The 21128-nt window shown below is 37.9% G+C and overlaps 2 protein-coding genes across 2 annotated transcripts; both read left to right on the forward strand.

Annotated features, from left to right (window-relative positions):
- Positions 1-14: 14 nt before the first annotated feature.
- On the forward strand, positions 15-10195 carry LOC131319147 (ACT domain-containing protein ACR12-like). Its single transcript, XM_058349289.1, has 10 exons — positions 15-255; positions 3601-3658; positions 4335-4457; positions 4625-4719; positions 5491-5575; positions 5708-5767; positions 7868-7923; positions 8107-8212; positions 8285-8353; positions 9888-10195. The coding sequence occupies exons 1-10, from the start codon at positions 89-91 to the stop codon at positions 9948-9950; spliced, it is 882 nt and encodes a 293-aa protein (XP_058205272.1). The 5' UTR covers positions 15-88; the 3' UTR covers positions 9951-10195.
- Positions 10196-16922: 6727 nt separating this feature from the next.
- On the forward strand, positions 16923-19611 carry LOC131321115 (uncharacterized). Its single transcript, XM_058352125.1, has 2 exons — positions 16923-18027; positions 18376-19611. The coding sequence occupies exons 1-2, from the start codon at positions 16923-16925 to the stop codon at positions 19440-19442; spliced, it is 2172 nt and encodes a 723-aa protein (XP_058208108.1). The 3' UTR covers positions 19443-19611.
- Positions 19612-21128: the final 1517 nt, after the last annotated feature.

Genomic DNA, 21128 nt, shown 5'->3' on the forward strand with positions numbered 1-21128 from the left:
TAAGTGATCACACACCCAGACAAAATCCAGCAACCCAAAAATTGGGAAAACAGTCTCCCACAGAATCTGATTTCTCTATTTTTTCCCCATGGCAATCGCCGGTGCTGTATCTTCCTCCTCCCCCTTTGCTGTGTATCGATATAGATTTCCATATCGCGTTTCCATTTCTGCTCCCAATCAGTTCTTCCCAATCGAATCCACCCGGATTGGAGGAGCACTCGTTTCCTCACTTCCCGACGCCGTTTCCCTGAGAAGGTAAGGAAGCCGAATCCTCTGTTTATTTCCGTTTTGTTTTTTTACTTTTTCAATGGGATTTTGATCGGTGTCGAGCCAGCGTATCATCAAAAGGAAAAGAAGAGGCTCATCAGTTTCAGCAACTCTTCTGAAAAATCCAAGTTGGTAGTATTTGATTGAGCCGAGTAAAGTCCTTGTGTTCAGGGAATTAATGAAAATATAATCCCAAGGGTTTGGCCTAGTGGTGGACCAGTCAATACTGGCCTTGCCCCGGCTTTAACTGGGTGGGCCTCGCTAGCTAGTAGACCATGGAATTGGTCATCAGACCAGTGTTTTTCAAATTGGGAAATGAATCGTGTATCGTTTTTTTGTTTTATATATTGTATCAAATACGTATCGTGTTTTGTAAGATATGTTTATGGAAGTCATATACAATTAAGAATAGTTATACCTAATCACAAGTCAAAAATCTATTGCATATATGAAAAATGAAGTTTTTAGGATGCAAAATTCCAAGTCTTCCGTGTGGGGATTAGCACATGAAGATTTCTAGTGACTTAGCCATCGAAAGAAAAAAAGAGCCCTTCTATGCAAAAAACGATTTAAGTATGGTATTTTCTTTATTCGAACTCTAACGGATTGAGTTTGGGTTTCCTTTGTATGGCTTGAAGGTCGCCAATAACAACTAGATCAAACGACTTAAAATGCGTACGGGTTTGGCTTCTTGAAGACACTCCGATTCTTTTTTCAATAAGTAATCGTAGGGTATGTACCAAATTGGGATATGTGTATGTATCACAGGATCAGGATGCGTCCTGTATCGTGGGATATCTATACAAAAGGGATACGGGTGGGATATGTGTAGGATACATATCCGCATTGTAGTTTTTTTAACAACTATGCATCAGATTAGTTGAAATACGGGTAAGCTAGCACCACAGATTGTGCATGAAATTAATTTAATGAAGTCACCAAAAAAAGTAGAGAATTGATGAAACAGTGACACACATCATATTCATCATGTATCTTCCAATGATCTTTTATCCTTTTCTTTATTTTATAAGCTACAAATCAGTTTGATGGCCTATATTTGTATTTCGGTGTTTGGTACACATGGAGGATTAGATATTCTGTGAACGTATTGATAATTCAAAGTGGTTAGTATCAAGCGAATTCCCACATCTGGCTCAAAAATATAAGCGGGACCTCATCCTTAAGTCAATAGCTAGTTTGGTTTGAATTCTAGCCAAGACCGTTAACAATATATCGGAGGCAAATTACCTAGGATGGGTAGGATAGTTTCTGGTTTGCGAGCAACAAATGTTGCCAAGCGAGCACAATGTTTTTAAAGGCTAAGCTGAAGCTGAAGCTTGCCTCGAGGCTTACATCGCAGATTCGCAGTTATGTTACAAGGTTGTGAATCCTGTACCGTACCAGCTGGTACGTACCGGATTTGTGTAAAACCGGTAACTTAAACCCCAATTACCGTCCCGGCTCTGATACCGGCCTTACCGGCGATTCCAGCCGGTACCGTTCTGGACGGACTGTGACTGGGTCAGATCGCAGATTCGTGATCAGAGAGAAAGAGAGCAGCAGCAGAAAAACAAAAAGAGAATGGAAGCTGCTGGTAGGTAGAGAGAAGGTTATAAACTTTGAAAACCCTAATTACACAATGGCCATATTACCCTTTTATCTTAGTGCTTTTGAAAGGGTTATTGTATGTGTTGGTGGGGGAGTATTTTGTTTTTGTTTTTTTATAGCAGGTGTAGAATTTTGTTGGAAAAAGGAAAAGGGTTGGCGTGGGAGTTTTTTTTGTCTTTTTTTAAAAAATTATAAGAGGTTTATATAATTAGAGTGTAATTTTTGTTGTCCAATGCGAGCTTATTTTATGATGAATTGCATGGCATGACAAAAGTAATCGATTTATGACTATATGTAATGGTAATAGCGCTAAATCCGAAATGGTACCCGGTATCTGACCGGTACCCTAGCCGGTATGGTATTCAGAACCTTGCTATGTTATCGAAATATGTTCGAATTTGTGACATGCCCTCTAAAAGCCCGGGTGTTTGTTCGTACTAGGTGCGCCTTTTGTGTATTTTACATGCTACAGGTGAGGTGTGCGCTTTTTAAGAATGATATGGCTTATGGACCTTCACACACTCATCCTCTCCCTGTACCTGCCAATCCTTTTTTCGCTTGAGTGAGAGAGTACTTATTTAGGTAAGTTTCTTTCAAAACAATTGGTGTAAACTTATATTTACGCCCACACAAGCATATGCATATTTAGAGGAGCTTTTATAGCTTACTTCGCATTGTTATCAATCTCCCAATTTTTGTACTCCCTCCGTTCCTAAATGGTAGTCCACCATGAAAATACTTGCAATTTTTGAACCAAACTTGACACCATTTAGACCTTCAATTTGGTGTCAAGAAATATAAAAAATTATGGACGGAAGTGCCTTATATTTTGATTTGAAAATTGCCGGTATTTTCATTGTGGACCAATTTAGGAATGGAGGGAGTAGCTTTTACATTATTTACTGTACTTTTTAACTCAAAAGTAAAATTTTAAAAGCTTACCCCTCAATGACTCAAGGCCCATGCCTCGCCTCTTGAGAGATAAAATGTCTCATATCCATTCCACATAAAATCTTTGAGTGAGCATCATATTTTTAAAAACCAGCCGCTGCATAGTGTATCAGCCTCTACTTAGCCATTTTTTTTGAAATGGCCTCTACTAGTCTACTTAGTGGTTTTTCAGACCTTGTTATACCTGTGCTACCCAAAATTCACACCCGTATCGGCTAGTTCCCGCTACGTATTGCTTTGTATCTGATTTTTTACCCGCTACATGACCGCTATGGCCACTTCAGATTGGCTCCAAAAACGATTTAAACAAATTCACGATAGCTATTGATGATTCAATACTCCCACTACCACCGCTGCGGCTGTTTAAAACTATGGTAAGCGTGCTACACGTGAGAGAGGGTGTCAACTGAAGTCCCACTTTGCTTACGTACAAAGAAAGTAACGTGCAGTATATGAAACATTAAGACACATGAAGATTGATTGGCTTTTGGAGTCGAGTTCGATCCAAGATCATATGAATATTATATAAATATCTCCTTTGGTTTTCTAATGATTGAATGAACATTTTGCAATGGTTTTATGCACTGACGTTTTTAATTATGCAAATATGAGTATGCGTAGGATTGTTGTTCTGTAATGCAATTTATTTGTTGGTGTTCTAAGACTTTGAAGTTCAATAGCGTTCCTGCTTCCATCGAGTTCCTAATTTTCTAAATAACTTATTGTATGCTCCCTTTTATGTCATGGTCTAATCTGATGGAGTTCTTTATGTAGGAACATTATTGCGCATGCTTCTGTGGATGGTTTGGATTCTGTGGGTTCAACGTCATTGGTCAGTTCATTGCTTTGACATTTTTCTAACAAGTTATATTTTGCGGCTATGAGTTCACGCATGTTCATAATCACATGACGATTAAGTTAGTTTTTTCTCCCTACTTTTTGTGCAGATTTCACTGCAGATGTTTTGTATCTCCGGCTAACCTCTTTTTTTGTCGTGTTCTTTGCACGACCGTAGCTGCTTTAGTAGCTCCTTTGATTCAGCTTAGGATTGGCGGAGGCTATGTAGGGACGATAGGTTTGGGCTAAGATGCTACTGTGGCCTCATAACATTGTCCTGTAAAGTTATTGGCTTTTTTGGCGGGCCAATTTCCTCTTTTCTAGGAAACACGTGCTCCCCCCTCTTTCTTCACCCTCTCTAAACCTTAGAGAGAATTCCTTCGAAAGTTGTATTCTTCCTATAACTCTGGCATGAGTCTTTTAACTGCGGGGTTGGACGCGCTTCATATGTTGTCTCAAGTATTTTTTAAGCTTTTATAGTGTGAAGGTGGACAACCTATTATTTAGAGTGCCCTATTCTATGCCATCAAATTTTTTTTTTCTTTAATCTTAACAACTAGAGATGTCTGAATTTGCAAAGCATTTGCCGTACTCTGTAGTATTGTTGTTGCTGCATAGCAATTGTATATCCTTTGTTATTGTGACTTAGTTTACCTATTTATCCATTTCAGAAGTCTGAACGGGATAATGATTATATTCCGATGCCAATTGTTATGATAGATCAAGCTTCTGATTCTGATGCAACAATTGTGCAAATCAGCTTTGGAGATCGCCTTGGAGCTCTAATTGACACAGTGAAGTGACTCCAACATTTTTTTTTGAATTCTACCTAATCCTTTCTATTTTTTTCCCTTCCGTTTACCTGAAAAGCTCCCCATTTTAGGGCTTGATGTTTTCCTGTGTTTATTCTCTTGAGTTACCTTGAAGGATCTAGTTATGTTATTTTAAATTGCTTGGGCAGATGAAGGCACTAAAAGATTTAGGCTTGGACGTGGCAAAGGGAACTGTTACTACTGAGGGATCAGAAAAAAAAACGAAGTTTTTCATTACACGATTGTGAGTAATTCTGTTGGCTTTATTTCTTTTCTATGGTGCTTAAAACTTCTTTTACAGTCAGGAATGGATGCACTCACTAGAAGTTTTTTTGTAGTAGTAAAATGGCTTGTCAATTTCTCCTGTTGATCCACCAAGGTTTTTTCTTGGCCACATTCATACGTGGAAAACCTATCAGTGAGCAAGTTTCCTATTTTATTGCTTTTGGTACATCAAAGCTGTTTCTCAAGTGTGATTGGTCCACCGCACGCGCTCTGAGTTTCATGCAATAATGTTAATAACAAACTGCCTCCAGACGAAGTATGTTGGATTTTCTTCAAAGTATGTTGTCGCAGAAATAATGCTCTCATTGATCTTTCAGTGGACACAAGTGCGCTTGATCTTGGAAATCTGTACCAGTTTTTTAGTTTGTTCATGTTGACAATATTTGGGCTGAATCATATGTCTAGTAGTAGTGTCAAATCTTGTCTTATTCTTCATACATGATGAGTGGGAGGGAGCCAAATGAGTTAACTTTTCACCAAAAAAAAGTCAGTTCTAACCCATGCTTGTCTGACATCTTAATTTATCAATCACATATTTCCTCAATACCATGAGATAGGTGGATAGTCTTTGACTTTGAAAGAAATCTGTAGGCGAGTATACGTGACAGTAGTGCTGATAAAAGATGAAGAAATACCGACACTACCGCAGGACTGCAATCTGATATTGAATATCCCATGCTTTAACATATTATTACAAACATTTATGGATTGGTCTTGAATTATGTGTTAGAGCAACTGGGCGCAAAGTTGAAGATCCTGATCTGTTGGAGAGGATTCGATTAACCATTATCAACAACCTTTTGAAGTACCATCCAGTATGTTTTTGCTGTGCTGCAATATTTTATTCTCTCTCGTTGATACGAGGTGGAGGCAATTTGATTTATTCTCCCAACGTTGGTTATGGAGGTCTGCATTTTTTCTTAACTTTAATAGTTTGTCCTGGTTAGGAGTCGAGTGAGCGACTTGCAATGGGTGAGGCTTTTGGACTAAAAGCTCCAGAAAAGAAGGTGATACAGCTTAAATGAAGATTGTTATTCAAGTCTTCTTTCTTTTTTGCATATTTACCTAGCCTGCTTAGTTTGAAAATCTTTTCATCATTGGATGTACATCTTGATATTGTGCCAGACTCCAAATTGAATCATGGACCTGCTGGTCTGAGTCTTTGATGCTCATAATGTTTATGTGCAGTCACAAAGAAGCTTCTATTGCAACTACAAGTTGTTTCTTGCGTTTTCTGAAACATGCCATTGATATCACCGACTACTGCCTATTATGCCATTATCTTTGCTGGCATTACGTATTGAGATTTGCTGTACTGAAAAGCAGTTTGCAAGCATGAATTGCTCTAAATGGCAGTTCTAGTACAACCACCACTGTCTAATTTCTCTAATTTACTGAGAAACTGAGGAAGGTAATTTACCTAATAGTGCATAAAAGAGTTCTTGGTTCCATCTCATTTTTAATAAACAATATACTTCTTTTCCGTGATTGTTTGGGTTGATGTGGGAACCCCACCATAGAAATGAACGTTTTATTCGTTCAAATATGAAGTTGTGTTATTTGAGATGGATTGTAAATGATGAATGGCTGGGGATGCCCATACGAGCCATTTGGATCGACGTATGATTGGTGGTCTTTTAGGACAAAGTACTGTTGGCAATTTCTGCATTACAAAACTTCGGCTTGATGTGCTGCAATGGGCTTGGGAAATCATTCTGTATTTCAGAATGATTGGGTAGCTGGTCAAATTGCACTAGGTTTAGTCTTGTTCCCCTATTAGACTTTGACTTTTGAGTTAGTTAGCCAAGCAAAACTTTTTTCCCAAATGCAGAGGTCTCATGGAAGCTTGGCCGAAGGTGGTTGCTTTAGCAGGCTTTGGTTGGTCCTTTGCACCCAGTAGGCCCCCCAAAGTAGGTCGATTCCAGTTTGAGCAGAGGCATCTTTTGATTTTGTGAAGAATCATCGATAGCCTCCTCCCAAAACCTGCTTCATGGTCCCTTGAGTGGCCACTATATAGTTGCTCATTAGTTTAAAATGGGCGGCCCCACTTGGATTAGGCACTCCAGAGAGCAGCTGGACAGCTCTTGGCGTAGGTTAGAATTCTGTTTTCAAATAAGGAAAAACCTTATCATTTTCATCGAGTTTCTTTTTGCTTAATCTATGAACTACTTGTGTGAGAAAACCTTTCGAGATTTCATTTGCAGTGATTGTGTTATGCTGGTATATGTTAGAAGCTACAAGGAGTTCCAGGTTGGATGTGTTTTTTCTTGTAATTAAAACTACGTTTGCAATCATAGTCTTGACTCTTGAACTTTAAGGCAGGGGCAAACACATTTGTGGCTTGAGGGGGGAGAGGACAACTACATGAATAATCAATGCATTGCGAGTTATCAAAATGCATTGAAGTACATGTGGTTTCTTTGGAGAAAAATGATTAGAGGTGGTTTTCTCAATTCAGTTCCTATGCATATGCAGAGCAGGTTTTATTGTAACATTTTGAAGGGATTTAGAGATGTTAGGGCCGCTCAATAAACATTCTCTGTGTTTTTCTGTCTCAGACAAGAAGACCCAATTCTTCTCATATTGTCCTAAAGTAAGCCCTATTGTCATTAACATATACCTGAGATCGGGATTGCAGCACATGAAGGATTGTCTCTAAACGTTTTCCACCTGCACCCCTAATACTTACCGATTGGGCAACTACACCCTTCCTCTTAACCTAAACAACTAGTCACATTTTTTGCCTATGGAATGTCTTTCATGTATGAGTTCCAGTTTGGAGTATCAACTCATGTTGGCTTGGAAAAAACTTTACTTCAGTGCCTTAAGATGTTTCAGTTTTACACGTCCTATTCTACCACAAACTTCTGTGGATCATTTTCCTTTCTTGTTAAGCAAGATGCAAGATTTGGTGTTAGGAGTTATCAACAGCTTTCCAAATCTTTTTCTGGCTTAAGCGTTGCACAATAGCTTTCTGAGCCGTTAGTAGTTCAGCTGATAACTTCAGATCCCTTATCTAACCTCGGAAGTTATCATTATTTCCCTCGTTATAGATGTCTTCTGAGCTGCTAACCATCCAGTTCAACTTATGTGTTTTTCTATGGCAGCTTGATGTTGATATTGCTACTCATATACATGTCAAGGATGATGGACCTAAGAGGAGGTTTGCAACTTCACATTGGAATGCTGAGTCTTATTTTGCTTTGTAAATTATATCATGATTTAGTCATTTTGAAATGACCCATCCTTTGGGTGCAAAATACTGAACTTCATGACAGACATGGACAATATTTTGTAACATCTATCATCGATGTGGTCACCACTTTGTTTTCTGGATGCCATTCAGCTTGCTTTGTATAGAGACTGCAGATCGGCCCGGGTTGCTACTAGAGATCATCAAAATCATGGCTGATATTAATATTAATGTGGAATCTGCTGAGATTGATACAGAAGTATGCCTTCTCTCTCTCTCTCTCTCTCTCTGAAGTTATTGTTCTATCAGCAACATTTCTTTCATCTCATAGGGTTTGGTAGCGAAGGATAAGTTTCATGTCAGCTACAGAGGAGCAGCGTTGAACAGTTCCTTGTCTCAGGTAACTAATAACTCTTTGTGGAAAAGATCTCTCAGTTATTAATGTGAAAACTTAGAGCTTTAAACATTCTACATTTCTTAAATACTGATATCACCGCTGTTGGTGCTTCTGCTGCTCCTATTGCCGCAACTATTACTGTCCTAAAATCCTTTTGGGAAAAGACGAGAATCATTTTACTAGTTACCTAACTGTGGGGGTGCTATCCGGTTCTACTCCTAGGTCTCACGTCCAAGCTGAACTCTCCTCATCGAGACCTACCTAAGCTTGGAAGATGGACCACTCTAATCGGCCATACATAGGAAGGCACTCCGATGCTTAAGTCAGTCTCACTCAAGGGAGGGAGTGTACAGAGCTGATCAAGGATAGTAATGACCTACCTTTCTGGGGTTTAGTCTGTTCCTTTGACAGAGAGACTTTACTTGGGTTCCTAGTAATCTTGTGCTGGGCACATGTCTCATGACGTCACCCCTAACAACCTTTTGGAATGACGTATGCATGACGCACCAAGTGCCATGTACACAGACTCAACGTCACCAAGCCATGCCCCTCGGCACTCATGTAGAACCACACTGACTGCCATCCTCTGTGTCAGGCCTACCCAGCCTTGGTCTGGTCACCAGGCCTTACACCCACCATTCCACGGGTTTGGGTCCTCACCAGTTGTCAGCCCATTTGTGACCCAGTTCGACCCAACGCAATTTGAGTGTGGGCCACCGTTTCTCTAGGCCCAATACCTTTTGCTGAGCTGAGAAGCGGCATCCTACAATGCGATTTGACTCCTTCAGTACAAATGAAGGCATTATCACCTTTATTACCCAAACATGGAATAATTATTCCTTGCTCTTGAGGCATGGTAGGTAGATGCCCCAAAACTCTCATCTCACCACACATTTGTGTGGAGCCCACACAAATGTGCGGGGAGGAGGGAGTTGGGGCACCCAACTACCCTGCCCTAGGGGGGCACCGAATAATCACTCCAAAAAAAAAAAAAAAAAGGCATCACCACTTTTGTGGGCCTTTCCCAAGTAATCTTGGAAATGGTGCTGGGACAGTATCTTGTTTCGTCTTCTAAAGGTCTTCATCTGTAACTTTTATCTTTTGGGTACATTAGGAGGACAAGGCACAGGCATAGGGAGATCTTGCCCATAGCAAGACTTGAATACTTACCCTCCTGGTGAGGAAAGACTTGAATACTTACCCTCCTGGTGAGGAACAAGAATTTCTGACCAACTGAGTTAGAACTTCTTTTTTTTACCAAAAAAGAAAGAAAAGAGAGAGTTAGACCTGTTTGGTTCCACGTCGCTATTTTGAATAAACAAATTACATCAGAATGGGGAAATAAACAAATTACATGAGAATGGGGAAGCTTTTCTTTTCTATTTTGATTTTGCCTTTTACGTTTGAGCAAGTATCGCAACATGGAAATAACCAATGTAAAGTTTTTTCTTTTTATTCTGCTGCATGGTTTTTTGTTGAGTAGAGTTATTTGTTTAGAAAGTAGCCTCACTTCCAACTTTCTTGTGTAACCATGCAGGTTTTGACAAATTGCCTGCGTTACTACCTTCGGAGGCCAGAAACAGATGAAGATAGTTACTAGCGAAGGACGTTATACTGTATGCCAATTGTACAATTTGCTGTGCCAAATCATTCTGAGCTCTCAAGTCACATGTAGAATTGAAATGCAGAAGGATAATTAGTTCTTGTAGCTTGCAAAGTATTCAGAGATGTATCAAGCAACGGGCTTGATATCTCTCGTCGCTTAAAAAGTACTCTGTAGTAATGAAATACTATATAGAAGGAAGATAACAGAAGTAGTTTATCCATCAAGTGTAGTTTGGAACAGTCTACATCCCTTTTGCGCCCGCCTCCCTCCCCTTTGCATTTTTCGGTAGTGTTTGGGGCTTTTCCTTTCATTTTCATCTAGGCTCCGTTTATTTTGATATAAAATGTTTCCCGGTAAAATATTTTATTTTACTCATTTTTCGTTGTTTGGTTGGACGAAAACAGTGGAAAATATTTTTCAAAGTAAAACGTTTTACCCTATATGACTGCAAATGTTTTCCTCTCAAATTATTCGTAAGTCATTTTTTTAATGTCTTTAGATGCTGGCCTTCTCTCTTACTTTCTTCATCCCTACATTCCTTGAAATTATATTTTGGAGAGGTTATTAACCTTGAATGATGTGTGTGTGTGTGTGTGTGAGAGAGAGAGAGAGAGAGAGAGAGAGAGAGAGAGAGAGAGAGAGAGAGAGAGAGAGCTCCTTCTGCCCTTATCCCTTTCTTATCCTATTTCACCTGTTATGTTTGGTTATAGTAAATTTATTTGTGAACCGTTGTAGTAAATTTATTTGTGAACCAAACACTGAAAATTATTTTACATGAAAATTATTTGTTTCAAAATCATTTAAAAAAAATTACATCGTAAAATATTTACGTCGAAACAAACGGAGTCTTATACCTTTGCTTCTATACAGTTCTGTCTGTGGGTTTTTTTTTTGGGGGAGAATTATCGGACAGAGGTGTACGGAAGGCTTAATTGCCACTTTCATGGGCTACACTTTCGAAATGACTCATACATGGTAGGAAGCCTTTTGATGACAAATACATGGTAACCATAACCCCGGTGGAACAGTTGGGACAATTTTGCCCCTGAATATAAAACGGCATCGTTTGTAATCAGAAGCCCCAACGTTATTTGGGCCAAAAAAGGACAAGTCAATATATGAAACAGACGTTTTATTATATTGAAATAAACCATAATTTTTTATTAATAAAGATCAAGTCATATCATGTTCAATGAATGTCATTTCTTATCGAAGCTCAACCAACTTTATTTGGGCCAAAAAAGGGCAAGTCAATATATTGAAATAGACCTTCATTTTTATTGATAAAGACCAAGTCATATCTTGTTCAATGAATGCCATCTCCTATTGAAGCTCAACCAACTTTATTCATTCAGAAAATGGTAAGTCAATATATGAAACAGACGTTTTATTATATTGAAATAGATCATAATTTTTATTGTTAAAGACCAAGTCATTTTTATTGAAATATGTCATCTCCCCTTCTCCTGTTTCTCTTCACCGCCACAAGGCCCACCACCATCCCACCATCTCCGGTAGGACTGGCACCCTTCAACTTCCATAGCAACCACCACCCCTAGCCATACCCACCTCTCTCAATTCTTTGTCATTCACAAATCACAAAATCCCTTAATCTCTTCACCGCCACCACCATCCCCATCTTTGACACCATCACCCCTCAACCCCCATAGCAACCACCACCAAATTTTTTTGAAAGGCAAACCGAAATTAGTTCCGATTTTTCCCAAATTAGTACTCCCTCCATCCCTTTTTAAGTGTTCCGTTTCGTAACTTCAACTTATTAAAAAATCATTCATCATTACACCTTTCACATCAACTTTTACCTCTACTTTCCCTACTTACCATCTTTGGAGACATCATCATTACACTTTTACTCACTAACTTTTCAAAATGGAATCTACTTTTAAGGGCAAAATGAAAAATGTACCAACTTTTACCCACTAACTTTACAAAATGGACACTTATTAAGGGACAGTCCAAAATAAAATACTAGACTTTAAAAAAGGAACGGAGGGAGTATTGTTTTTTCCCAACCAAAACCTAAATCAGTGTAGGTAACACAAATTCACATATTTTGATTGAAATTACAAGACCCACGATTCAGTTCATATAAATCAAACCCAAAGTCGACACCCACGATTTTCAAATATCAATTTTTGCCTTCTTGGAGATGTGTTTTCGATTGTTTTCATTATAGAACTCATAAAGTTTGGTTGATTCAAGAACACAGAGATGGGTTGCTCATTTGGATATATATGATTGGAATAGATGGGTTTCCATCAAAACTAGAAATGGGGTAGAGAGAGAGAGAGAGGTGGGTGCAGTTGGTGAGAGAGGGAGAAAATGCTGATTGTGGGAGAAAATTTGGGGCTAGGACTTGGAAGTGATTTATAAAGGAGGGTATAATTGACATTTCAACTTGGCACACCATGTCTTCGTGAATATTTTACCTCTGTCCGATAATTCTCCCTTTTTTTTTATTAGCAAAAAAAGGATTTCCATGCCATTAAGAAATGATACAAAAGAGAAACTCTTTAGCGATATATTAGTTAATCACAATAAGATTGTACAAAATTAAGGCATGTATTACAAATTACAAAAGTTTATAACACATACTTCAGATTAAATTATGTAAAAATGAGGACAAAATCTTAGACAAAATTTTTAGAGTATGTTTTACATGAACATCAAAAAGTTTTAGAATGATCAAGATAGTTTTATTAATGACATTATTTAAAAGTATTGTTCTTAGACGGTTAAAAATAAATACAATTAAGAAACAGTCATTCCAAATAGACAAACAATTCAGAAATCAACAAGTATAAATGCACCATATGATGAAATTGAAACATAAAACTAATTCTATATGTATATTTTTCGAGATATATATAAGTGTGTATGTATATATAGTAGCACACTTTCATAATTATGCTAAATATACGAAAACACTGAGGAACTGCAATTTCTTTCAAATATACGACAAAATCTCAGACCTTTATTTTTTCTTTCAAATACAAAGAACTGCAATTTCTTCTGATAAAAAACGTATATAAGCCACACGGCCATAGGCTTAACAAAACAAAACAAAACAAAGGGTGTTTGTTTTAAAAATAACCATGCAAAGAAAAGTACAAGGAGACCTGAAGGTGTTCGTTGGAACTAGTGGCGGAGCTAGGAATCCCGTTCAGAAGGGCACCTTTTCACAACAAACTAAAAGAATTTATAGTAAAACATAAAGAAGAAATACTGAGCACAAAAATTTGAATATTCTCTATTAGGCACCATAGCTTGTAGCATAATGTATTCAAAAGCTTCAAAACATAAGTACAAAAGTCTAAATATCCGTTGCTAATTTTTTTTTTACAATTAACTCTGACGAGGTTTTAATCATGAGTAATTACCGGTAAATAGCAGATTGTATGTCAAAAATAAATGTATCGAGTTGATCAGAGAGTCCATGAGCTCTACCGAATAAAACTCTTTTGGATAAAAATCAACAAAACAAATTAAAATTTTCTTCGAAAAGCTGGAAAATAAGTTGGATGTATTCAAACATGCCACAAAAAATAGTAATTCGATATTTGCCTTGGTGAAACAAACATTTAAGGGAAAATGACGGCCAAGGACGTGTTTTGATAATTAATACCCACCGAGGACATTTTCAGTGTTAACAAATGTTCTTAACTTGTCCTTGGCGGGTATTAATTATCAAAACACATCCTAGGCTGTCATTTTCCCAACATTTTAATTCTTCAAGGGATCCATTAATTTAGTTGGAAAGCCATGACAACACAACAAACAATAAACCCAGTACCCAAAATTTCCAATTTTTCCAAAATCTTTTGAATATCTGTAAAAAAAGCAAAAAAGAAGAAGTAGGTGATACCCCTAGGCCTATTCTCCCTCCTCCCCTGGTTGGAACCACTACTCCGCTAGTGGTAAGTGCTAAAATCATCATCTGAGTGCAGTTTACCTTCATCCCAGTCGTCTGCCATTGTAGTATAAGAGGCCGACGTCATCATGTCGTTTCAGTGCCATTCAACTAATCCTCCACAAATTAGAGCTGGTGAAACTAAAATGAAAGGTAAGGAGACGATCTATCTCTCACAGTAAGAAAGAGTGCAGGTTTGAACTCGTATCCACAAGGAGTAGAGAGAGGAGAGGGTAGAGGACGAGGAGAAGACTCGTATATACAAGAAGGAGAGGGTTCATGAAAGAGGAAAAAAAAGGGAAGAAAAACTTTGCATGATCCTCTTAACCAAAGTCAGAAGCTCGTAAAAAACACCATGAAATTTAACAAGCATACATAATTTAAAAGTTTAACAAGCATACACACACTAGAGGGTTTGTCCGTTGTTAATTTCGGGGTCCCGAAATTAGTCGAGTTGGCCCGGGCATCCGGGTTTTAAAAAAAAACAAACATACAAAACAGAATACATTAGAGAATATATACACTTCCGTCCTTGATAACTACTCTAATGTAAATAAACCCCAGTTCTTGTCTAAGCAATTTGATCCTCAATTTTCCTCCTTTTACCACCCGTTCCTTCTTTTTCAACTTGCTTGGATCCCCTGATTGGAACTAAACTGGCTGTGTAGTTACTCACTTGGAATCTAAATTTCTCAAATTGGATTCTCAAACCCTCCAAATCAGTCTCAATAATGCTAGTTTCTTGTGTTTTGGGATTGTACAATTGCGGCACATGTTCTCCAAATAGTCTAAACAGGATCTCTCCCTTCTTTGAACATCCCACCAGTGCCATAAACATCGAGGGCGGTGCTGAATTTCATACTCCATGAGGCAGAATCATCTCTCGTTGCTTCTCTCTGATTGTTATTTTCCACGTGCCGTACCATACCGCTCGGGAAAACAAAGAAGAACCAGGCTGGGCGACTCCTGTTCTCTACCTCGGCAAAATTTGGGGCCCTGAAATTAACGGTCGGTGATTCCAAGATTTGAAATTAATTCGAGGAGAAGTCCCTAACCACTTTTTTTGCTCCCACCTTTCAATGAAGGAACTTTGGCTGTCTTTAATTTTGGACCCCATATCCTTCAGCTAATTGATTTGTTTCCTCCTTTAACCTTTTGTAATGGAACTTGGTCCTGCTTTGGAAGTCAGTTGCTCCAAATTAAGGGCCTTAGCCCTTGCCTTTACGGCCCACTATCATTTGTTGAAAAGTAGGAAAGTTGCAAGAAATAGGGGGAGAGAAAAATTGTCAAACCGGCAAATCAAGTCCAAATCGAATGGCTTGGTTAGGTTTTTGAGTAGTGTGGGTCAACCAGGTTTCAAAAAATTGCAATCTGTGTTCAATAATTTGGTTTTGTGAATTTATGTACCGGTTCCAATCCAATCTGAACCGTGTATATGTACACCAAATAAAACACAGGCTAAGCCCTATAGTCATAATTTTCTTATCTTCATTCCATGAGAGGTTATTGAGTGCTCTTGGAGCAATGCTTCACACCAATCACAACACGTCATGTGTCATTTTGTTATCTAATTTAGCAACATGAAAGTCATGGTCCCGTAGTTTCAAACAATCACAACACTTGTGGAGCACCACATGGCCTTGCTCAAAGAGCAAATAACTTCTCATTCCACTACCCTATTCTTCCACCACCCTATTCACGTAAATACGTAATGCTTCCCATCCAACAATAAGAGCTCCATGCTAACTATCTTCTCTTTCCAATAGTTCTCTCTTTGCTTTATTCTATACATGCTAATAGAATTAATTTTAACACTAAAGTTTTGGTTTATCTTGTCTCTCCAATTTTAAGAAATTAAAAATTTATGAGGATAGATATCTCAAAATTTCAAGCGACCTATGGTCCAAAACTAAAATCGAACCATATTTTAATGGTTTATATTGGTTTGGTGAATTTTATGGATTGGTTTGATTCTCCAAATTCTCAATTCGCAGGTATTGGTTTGGTGCTTGGTTTACTATGAAACAGAACCAATCCGGTCCATGCTCACCCCTAGCAAAAAAAGTTGTCCTCAATAAGAAAAGAAAAGGTGGAGGGAAGAGGATAAATAAAAAAGTCATGCCAATTGTTGATTTTTTTAAGGAAAAATAAAATTTAAAAAATTGATATAAAGCCCATTATACCAATTTGTAACAGGCCCAGTCCATCTCATTTTTCCACAATACTTCTAGTCCAGCCCATCCTTTTTTTTAAGTTCTCGGGTCCAACTTCATTTTTTAGTGGGACAAAATTGCCCCTTCTTTAATAAACTCCTCGGGTCCAACTTCATAAACGACGATTACGAGAGAGAGAGAGAGAGAGAGAGAGAGAGAGAGAGAGAGAGAGAGAGAGAGAGAGAGAGAGAGAGAGATCGCGATAGAGTTCGCGCAGTGTAGATTGATTAGGATTTCTCACCAGTTTGTTCAACCTCTTTTGTGCAGTCTAGATCAAGACACAGGATCCTTTTCTCCGTTGATCCGAGCTCGAACTGAATCGATCTGAGAAAAGGTTCGTTTTTTGATGATTTCTTTTTGTTCTAATTTGTTCTAATCAATTACAGAAAATGTTTTGATTGTAATTAAATGTTCAATTGTGACTTTGATGATAACGTTTGTTTTATGCCTTTGATGATAATGTAAGTTTTATTGTACCTTTGAGTTGAATGTTCGGTATGTGCTTTCAATGTTGACAGAGTTTAGATTAGATGATCACAAACACCAAGGAGAATATAAACTACAAATTTAAGCACCTAGGGCTTACGCACTTTTGAAAAAAAATTAGACTGCAAATTGGAGAATTCACACTGCAGCTTTAAGGATTTTGGACGTGGTCACTTTTTGCATTTAGACTGTAAATGATTATTAAACACACACCAGACTGTTTATGAAATCTGTTTGAATATTATGAGTATAAATAGTGTTTTTGAGGCATTAGATAGTTTACAAATCGATTGATTATATCAAACAAATATCATTGTAGGTGTGTTTTTTTGTGCGATGGATACAACCAAAATATTGCTGTGTAGGTATGTATCGCAGGTTCTTGTTGTGAGGATATCTGGTGGCATTCGATTGGAGCATGCTTTAAGAAAGATTTGTGATAGATGGAACAACTTATGCATTGGTAGTTTCTCATTGTCATATGTGTTGGATGGGAGTGATTGTGAGCTTGACAATGAAGAATCTTTTGATAATATGTTGTATTTGTATCCTACTACTGATAGAATAGATGCTAAGGTTGAGGTGATTAAATATTGTAGTGGACAAACGGTTGGAAGTATTAGTAATGGAGGAACACTTGGAAGTATTAGTAATGGAGTAGAAGTTGGTAGTTCTAGTGGTGCTGTCGCTGTTGTTAAAAGAGAAGAACCTTTGGAGGAATTTTGTCGCCATGCTGAAACTAGGTACTTGACAACGGGTTGGGCCAACTTGATATATGAGGTTGGGCAAGTATTTACTGGTGGTGTGAAGGAGTTTAGGGCAACTTTGCAGCGATATGCTATTGAAAATGGTTTTATGTATGATCTTGTTAAAAATGACAAGTATCGTGTGACTGCAAAGTGTTCGATTTCTAGCTGTGGATGGTATGTGCATGCCATTTTGGATCGCTCAAGCAGAGAGTTTTGGATTAAGAAACTGGTAAACGAGCATGGTTGTGGTTCAACCTATCGAACGAATAAACATAAACGGGTGACATCTAGTTTAGTTGCTAGTGAGGTTACTAGTATGGTTCAGAAAAAGAATAACACATCACCTATGGATCTGTTGGATTTGTTTCTGGACAAGTACGGTTTGGATTTATCATACCACCATGCATGGTTAGGAGTGGAAAAGGCTAGGGGGGAAATATTTGGAGACTATGAAAGTTCATTTGATAAGTTGAGGTGGTACGTTGAAGCTGCCAAAATTGCAAATCCAGGGAGCTTATTAAAGCTTGAAGTTGATCCTGTCAGCAAGGAATTCTCGAGGCTCTTTGTGTCGTTCAATGCATGTATCACAGGGTTTAATCATTGTCAACCATTCCTTTGCCTTGATGGGACACATCTCAAAGGCAGATTCAAGGGGTGTCTTCTTGCTGCCACAGGAAAAGATGCAGATCAAGGTACTTTTTGTGTTATTTTTTTATTTTGAATGTATTCCTTAGATATTCATATCTATTTATCTGCTTGTTCTATGATTGGTATAAGACAGAACCTAGGTTTCCATACATATCAGTTAGCTTTCCATAGTTTTAAAAGGTCGCGGTTTTTGTTTTATTCTAGTAATGGTTGGCCTGAGAAGTGAGCACCTTGTCTCTAGACAGGCACTTTGTGTGACATTTTGGGGTTGGTCAAATTTTGTATCAGTATTTATTTTTATTGAGTAGATTAATGTTTCTTTAACTAGAACTACATCTAAGTGGAGTTCCATCTTATTTTTGTTTGTTTTGGGATTCTTTTTTGTGTTACAGGTTTATTTCCCCTGGCGTTTGCTATTGTGAATGCAGAAAATGATTGTAATTGGTTGTGGTTTCTTCGGATTTTAAAGACTATCTTGTCTACACGGCCTATTACTTTCATTAGTGATCGCAACCATGGTCTCGTGAGTAACATACCAACTGTTTCTCCTGATTGTCATCATGCTTACTGTTTGTATCATCTTCAATTCAATTTGAAGGATCACTTCCCTGGACGGTTTCGAAAGGGTTATCGAAATAGGTTGGTTAAATTGTTTAATGCTATCGCTTATGCTCCATCGGTATCAGCTTATATGATATGTGAGGCTAAGTTCTACGAGCATGGGGGAGATAAGGCCAAGACGTTTATTGCAAGTGTTCCAAAACAACATTGGACTAATGCTTATTTTCAAGGGCATCGATACGGAGAGATGAGTTCTAGTGCTATTGAGTCCTTCAATAACTGGATACTTGATGCACGGCTTATGCCGATAATGAGTTTAGTTGAAGAGTTGAGGTCCAAAATTATGATTCAAATGTCGCGTAGAAGAGAAGAAGCATCGCGTTGGGTTTCTCAGATTTGTCCAGACATGGATGCAAAGTTAGCTAAGAGGATTGACAAGGGGAGGTCGTGGAGGGTTTATAAATCAAAAACCGGCTTGTATGAGGTGAAATCTGTACCTGCTGTTCTAGTAAATCTTGAGGAAGGGACATGTTCTTGTGGAGCCTGGCAATACAATGGTTTCTTATGTGCTCATGCCGCAACGGTGTTAGTCAAGACTTGTGGAGCGGAGGGATCCTTGGCTGGTTACATTGATCCGTTTTATCATGTTGAGGCATATCGGCTCACATATCAAGATAATATCCATCCAATTCTAGCTATGGATATTCCTGACTTCACACAAGGAAGTACTCGGGTTATCAAAGCTCCAAAAAATAGGAGGCAAGCTGGAAGACCTTGCGTAAAGCGCATTCGTTCTAGGGGTGAAGAACAATCCTCTGCTAGGCCAATGAAATGTGCGAGGTGCCATAAGCTTTCTCACCACAATCGCAGGACATGCAAAGGGGCTACGGATGATTGATTCTTTACATTTTTAATAGTACATTGTTTTGTTGGAATTCATATCCATTCAAGTAAAGAGACTACTTAATTGTTCTTAGGTGCGGGACCATTGCGAGGCACAACAAAAGGACTTGCAAGGAACCTCTTCTTAGTTGATTCTTAGAATGACACATTAAAGTCTTTCTGCATTCTTCTTCACAAAAGTTTATAAACTGGGAGTTTGTTTAGTTTTACATTGCGTTTCCAATAAGTCGAGTATTGCGATACTGGTTGAGAAGATTTTTAGTACTATGCAGTTTATGAGTGTCTTCAATTTTATGCAGTTTATGAGTGTCTTCAGTTTTATGAAACTTTATGTTGGTCATCTCTGTATATTTTGGTTATGCTATCTTCGTATAAATTGGTATGGTGGATGTTACTTCAATTATTTATTCTGGTGCAAATGATGTGCAATTATTCGTTCTGGGTCATTTAACACTGTTAATCAATATTGTGATATAACTTTCTCCTTTAATTAACAGTGTTAATTGCATTGCATTCTTCAGTTATTCTTCCTCACACACCAGTCATGCCCCTTTTCTTTGTTAAGGTTTTCTGTAGCTATTATTTTTCCCTAGCACCTGATTGTTACTCGCAAAGCATAGAGGACGATGATTGCAACTATGATTGAACACCGCACGCTTTTAACTCTTTCTTTCAAAAAAAAAGCTGGTCATTTAACACTGGTAATCAACATGGTCATATACCATTCTCAGTTTGATTAACAATGTTAACCCATTCTTTCGAAAAGAAAACCGGTCATTTAACACTGTTAATCAATATTATGATATAACTTTCTCCATTAATTAACAATGTTAGTTGCATTGCACTCTTAATTTATTCTTCCCTAACTTTTGATTGTTCGAAAAGCACAGAGGACGACAATTGAAACCTCAGTCAAACACCGCACGCTTTTAACCCTTTCTTTCGAAAAGAAAGTTTGTCATTTAACACTGGTAATCAACATGGTCATATACCATTCTCTGTTTGATTAACAGTGTTAACCCATTCTTTCAAAAAGAAAACCGGTCATTTAACACTATTAATCAATATTGTGATATAACTTTCTCCTTTAATTAACAGTGTTAAATCTAACCCTTTCTTTCGAAAAGAAAGTTGGTCATTTAACGCTGGTAATCAACATGGTCATATACCATTCTTTGTTTGATTAACAGTGTTAACCCATTCTTTCAAAAAGAAAGCCGGTCATTTAACACTGTTAATCAATATTGTGGTATAACTTTCTCCTTTAATTAACAGTGTTAATTGCATTGCACTCTTCAGTTATTCTTCCTTACACACCAAACTCTTTTTAACGCTTTATTTCAAAAAGAAAGCCGGTCATTTAACACTGTTAATCAATATTGTGATATAACTTTCTCCTTTAATTAACAGTGTTAATTGCATTGCACTCTTCAGTTATTCTTCCTCACACACCAGTCATGACCCTTTTCTTTGTTAAGGTTTTCTATAGCTATTATTTTTTCCTAGCACCTAATTGTTACTCGCAAAGCGTAGAAGATGACGATTGAAACTCCGATTGAACACCGCATGCTTTTAACTCTTTCTTTCGAAAGAAAGCTAGTCATTTAACACTGGTAATCAACATGGTCATATACCATTCTTGGTTTGATGAACAGTGTTAACCCATTCTTTCAAAAAGAAA

The sequence above is a fragment of the Rhododendron vialii genome, chromosome 3a (assembly GCF_030253575.1).
Source record: "Rhododendron vialii isolate Sample 1 chromosome 3a, ASM3025357v1".
In the NCBI taxonomy this organism is placed as follows: domain Eukaryota; kingdom Viridiplantae; phylum Streptophyta; class Magnoliopsida; order Ericales; family Ericaceae; genus Rhododendron; species Rhododendron vialii.

Excerpts from the sequence above, each read along its gene's own strand:
- LOC131319147 (XM_058349289.1), top strand. The coding sequence starts at position 89 with ATGGCAATCGCCGGTGCTGTATCTTCCTCCTCCCCCTTTGCTGTGTAT. Across the intron at positions 4,458-4,624 it reads TTGGAGCTCTAATTGACACA|ATGAAGGCACTAAAAGATTT; the intron begins GTGAAGTGACTC and ends TTGCTTGGGCAG. Across the intron at positions 4,720-5,490 it reads AAGTTTTTCATTACACGATT|AGCAACTGGGCGCAAAGTTG; the intron begins GTGAGTAATTCT and ends ATTATGTGTTAG.
- LOC131321115 (XM_058352125.1), top strand. The coding sequence starts at position 16,923 with ATGGATACAACCAAAATATTGCTGTGTAGGTATGTATCGCAGGTTCTT. Across the intron at positions 18,028-18,375 it reads AGGAAAAGATGCAGATCAAG|GTTTATTTCCCCTGGCGTTT; the intron begins GTACTTTTTGTG and ends TTTGTGTTACAG.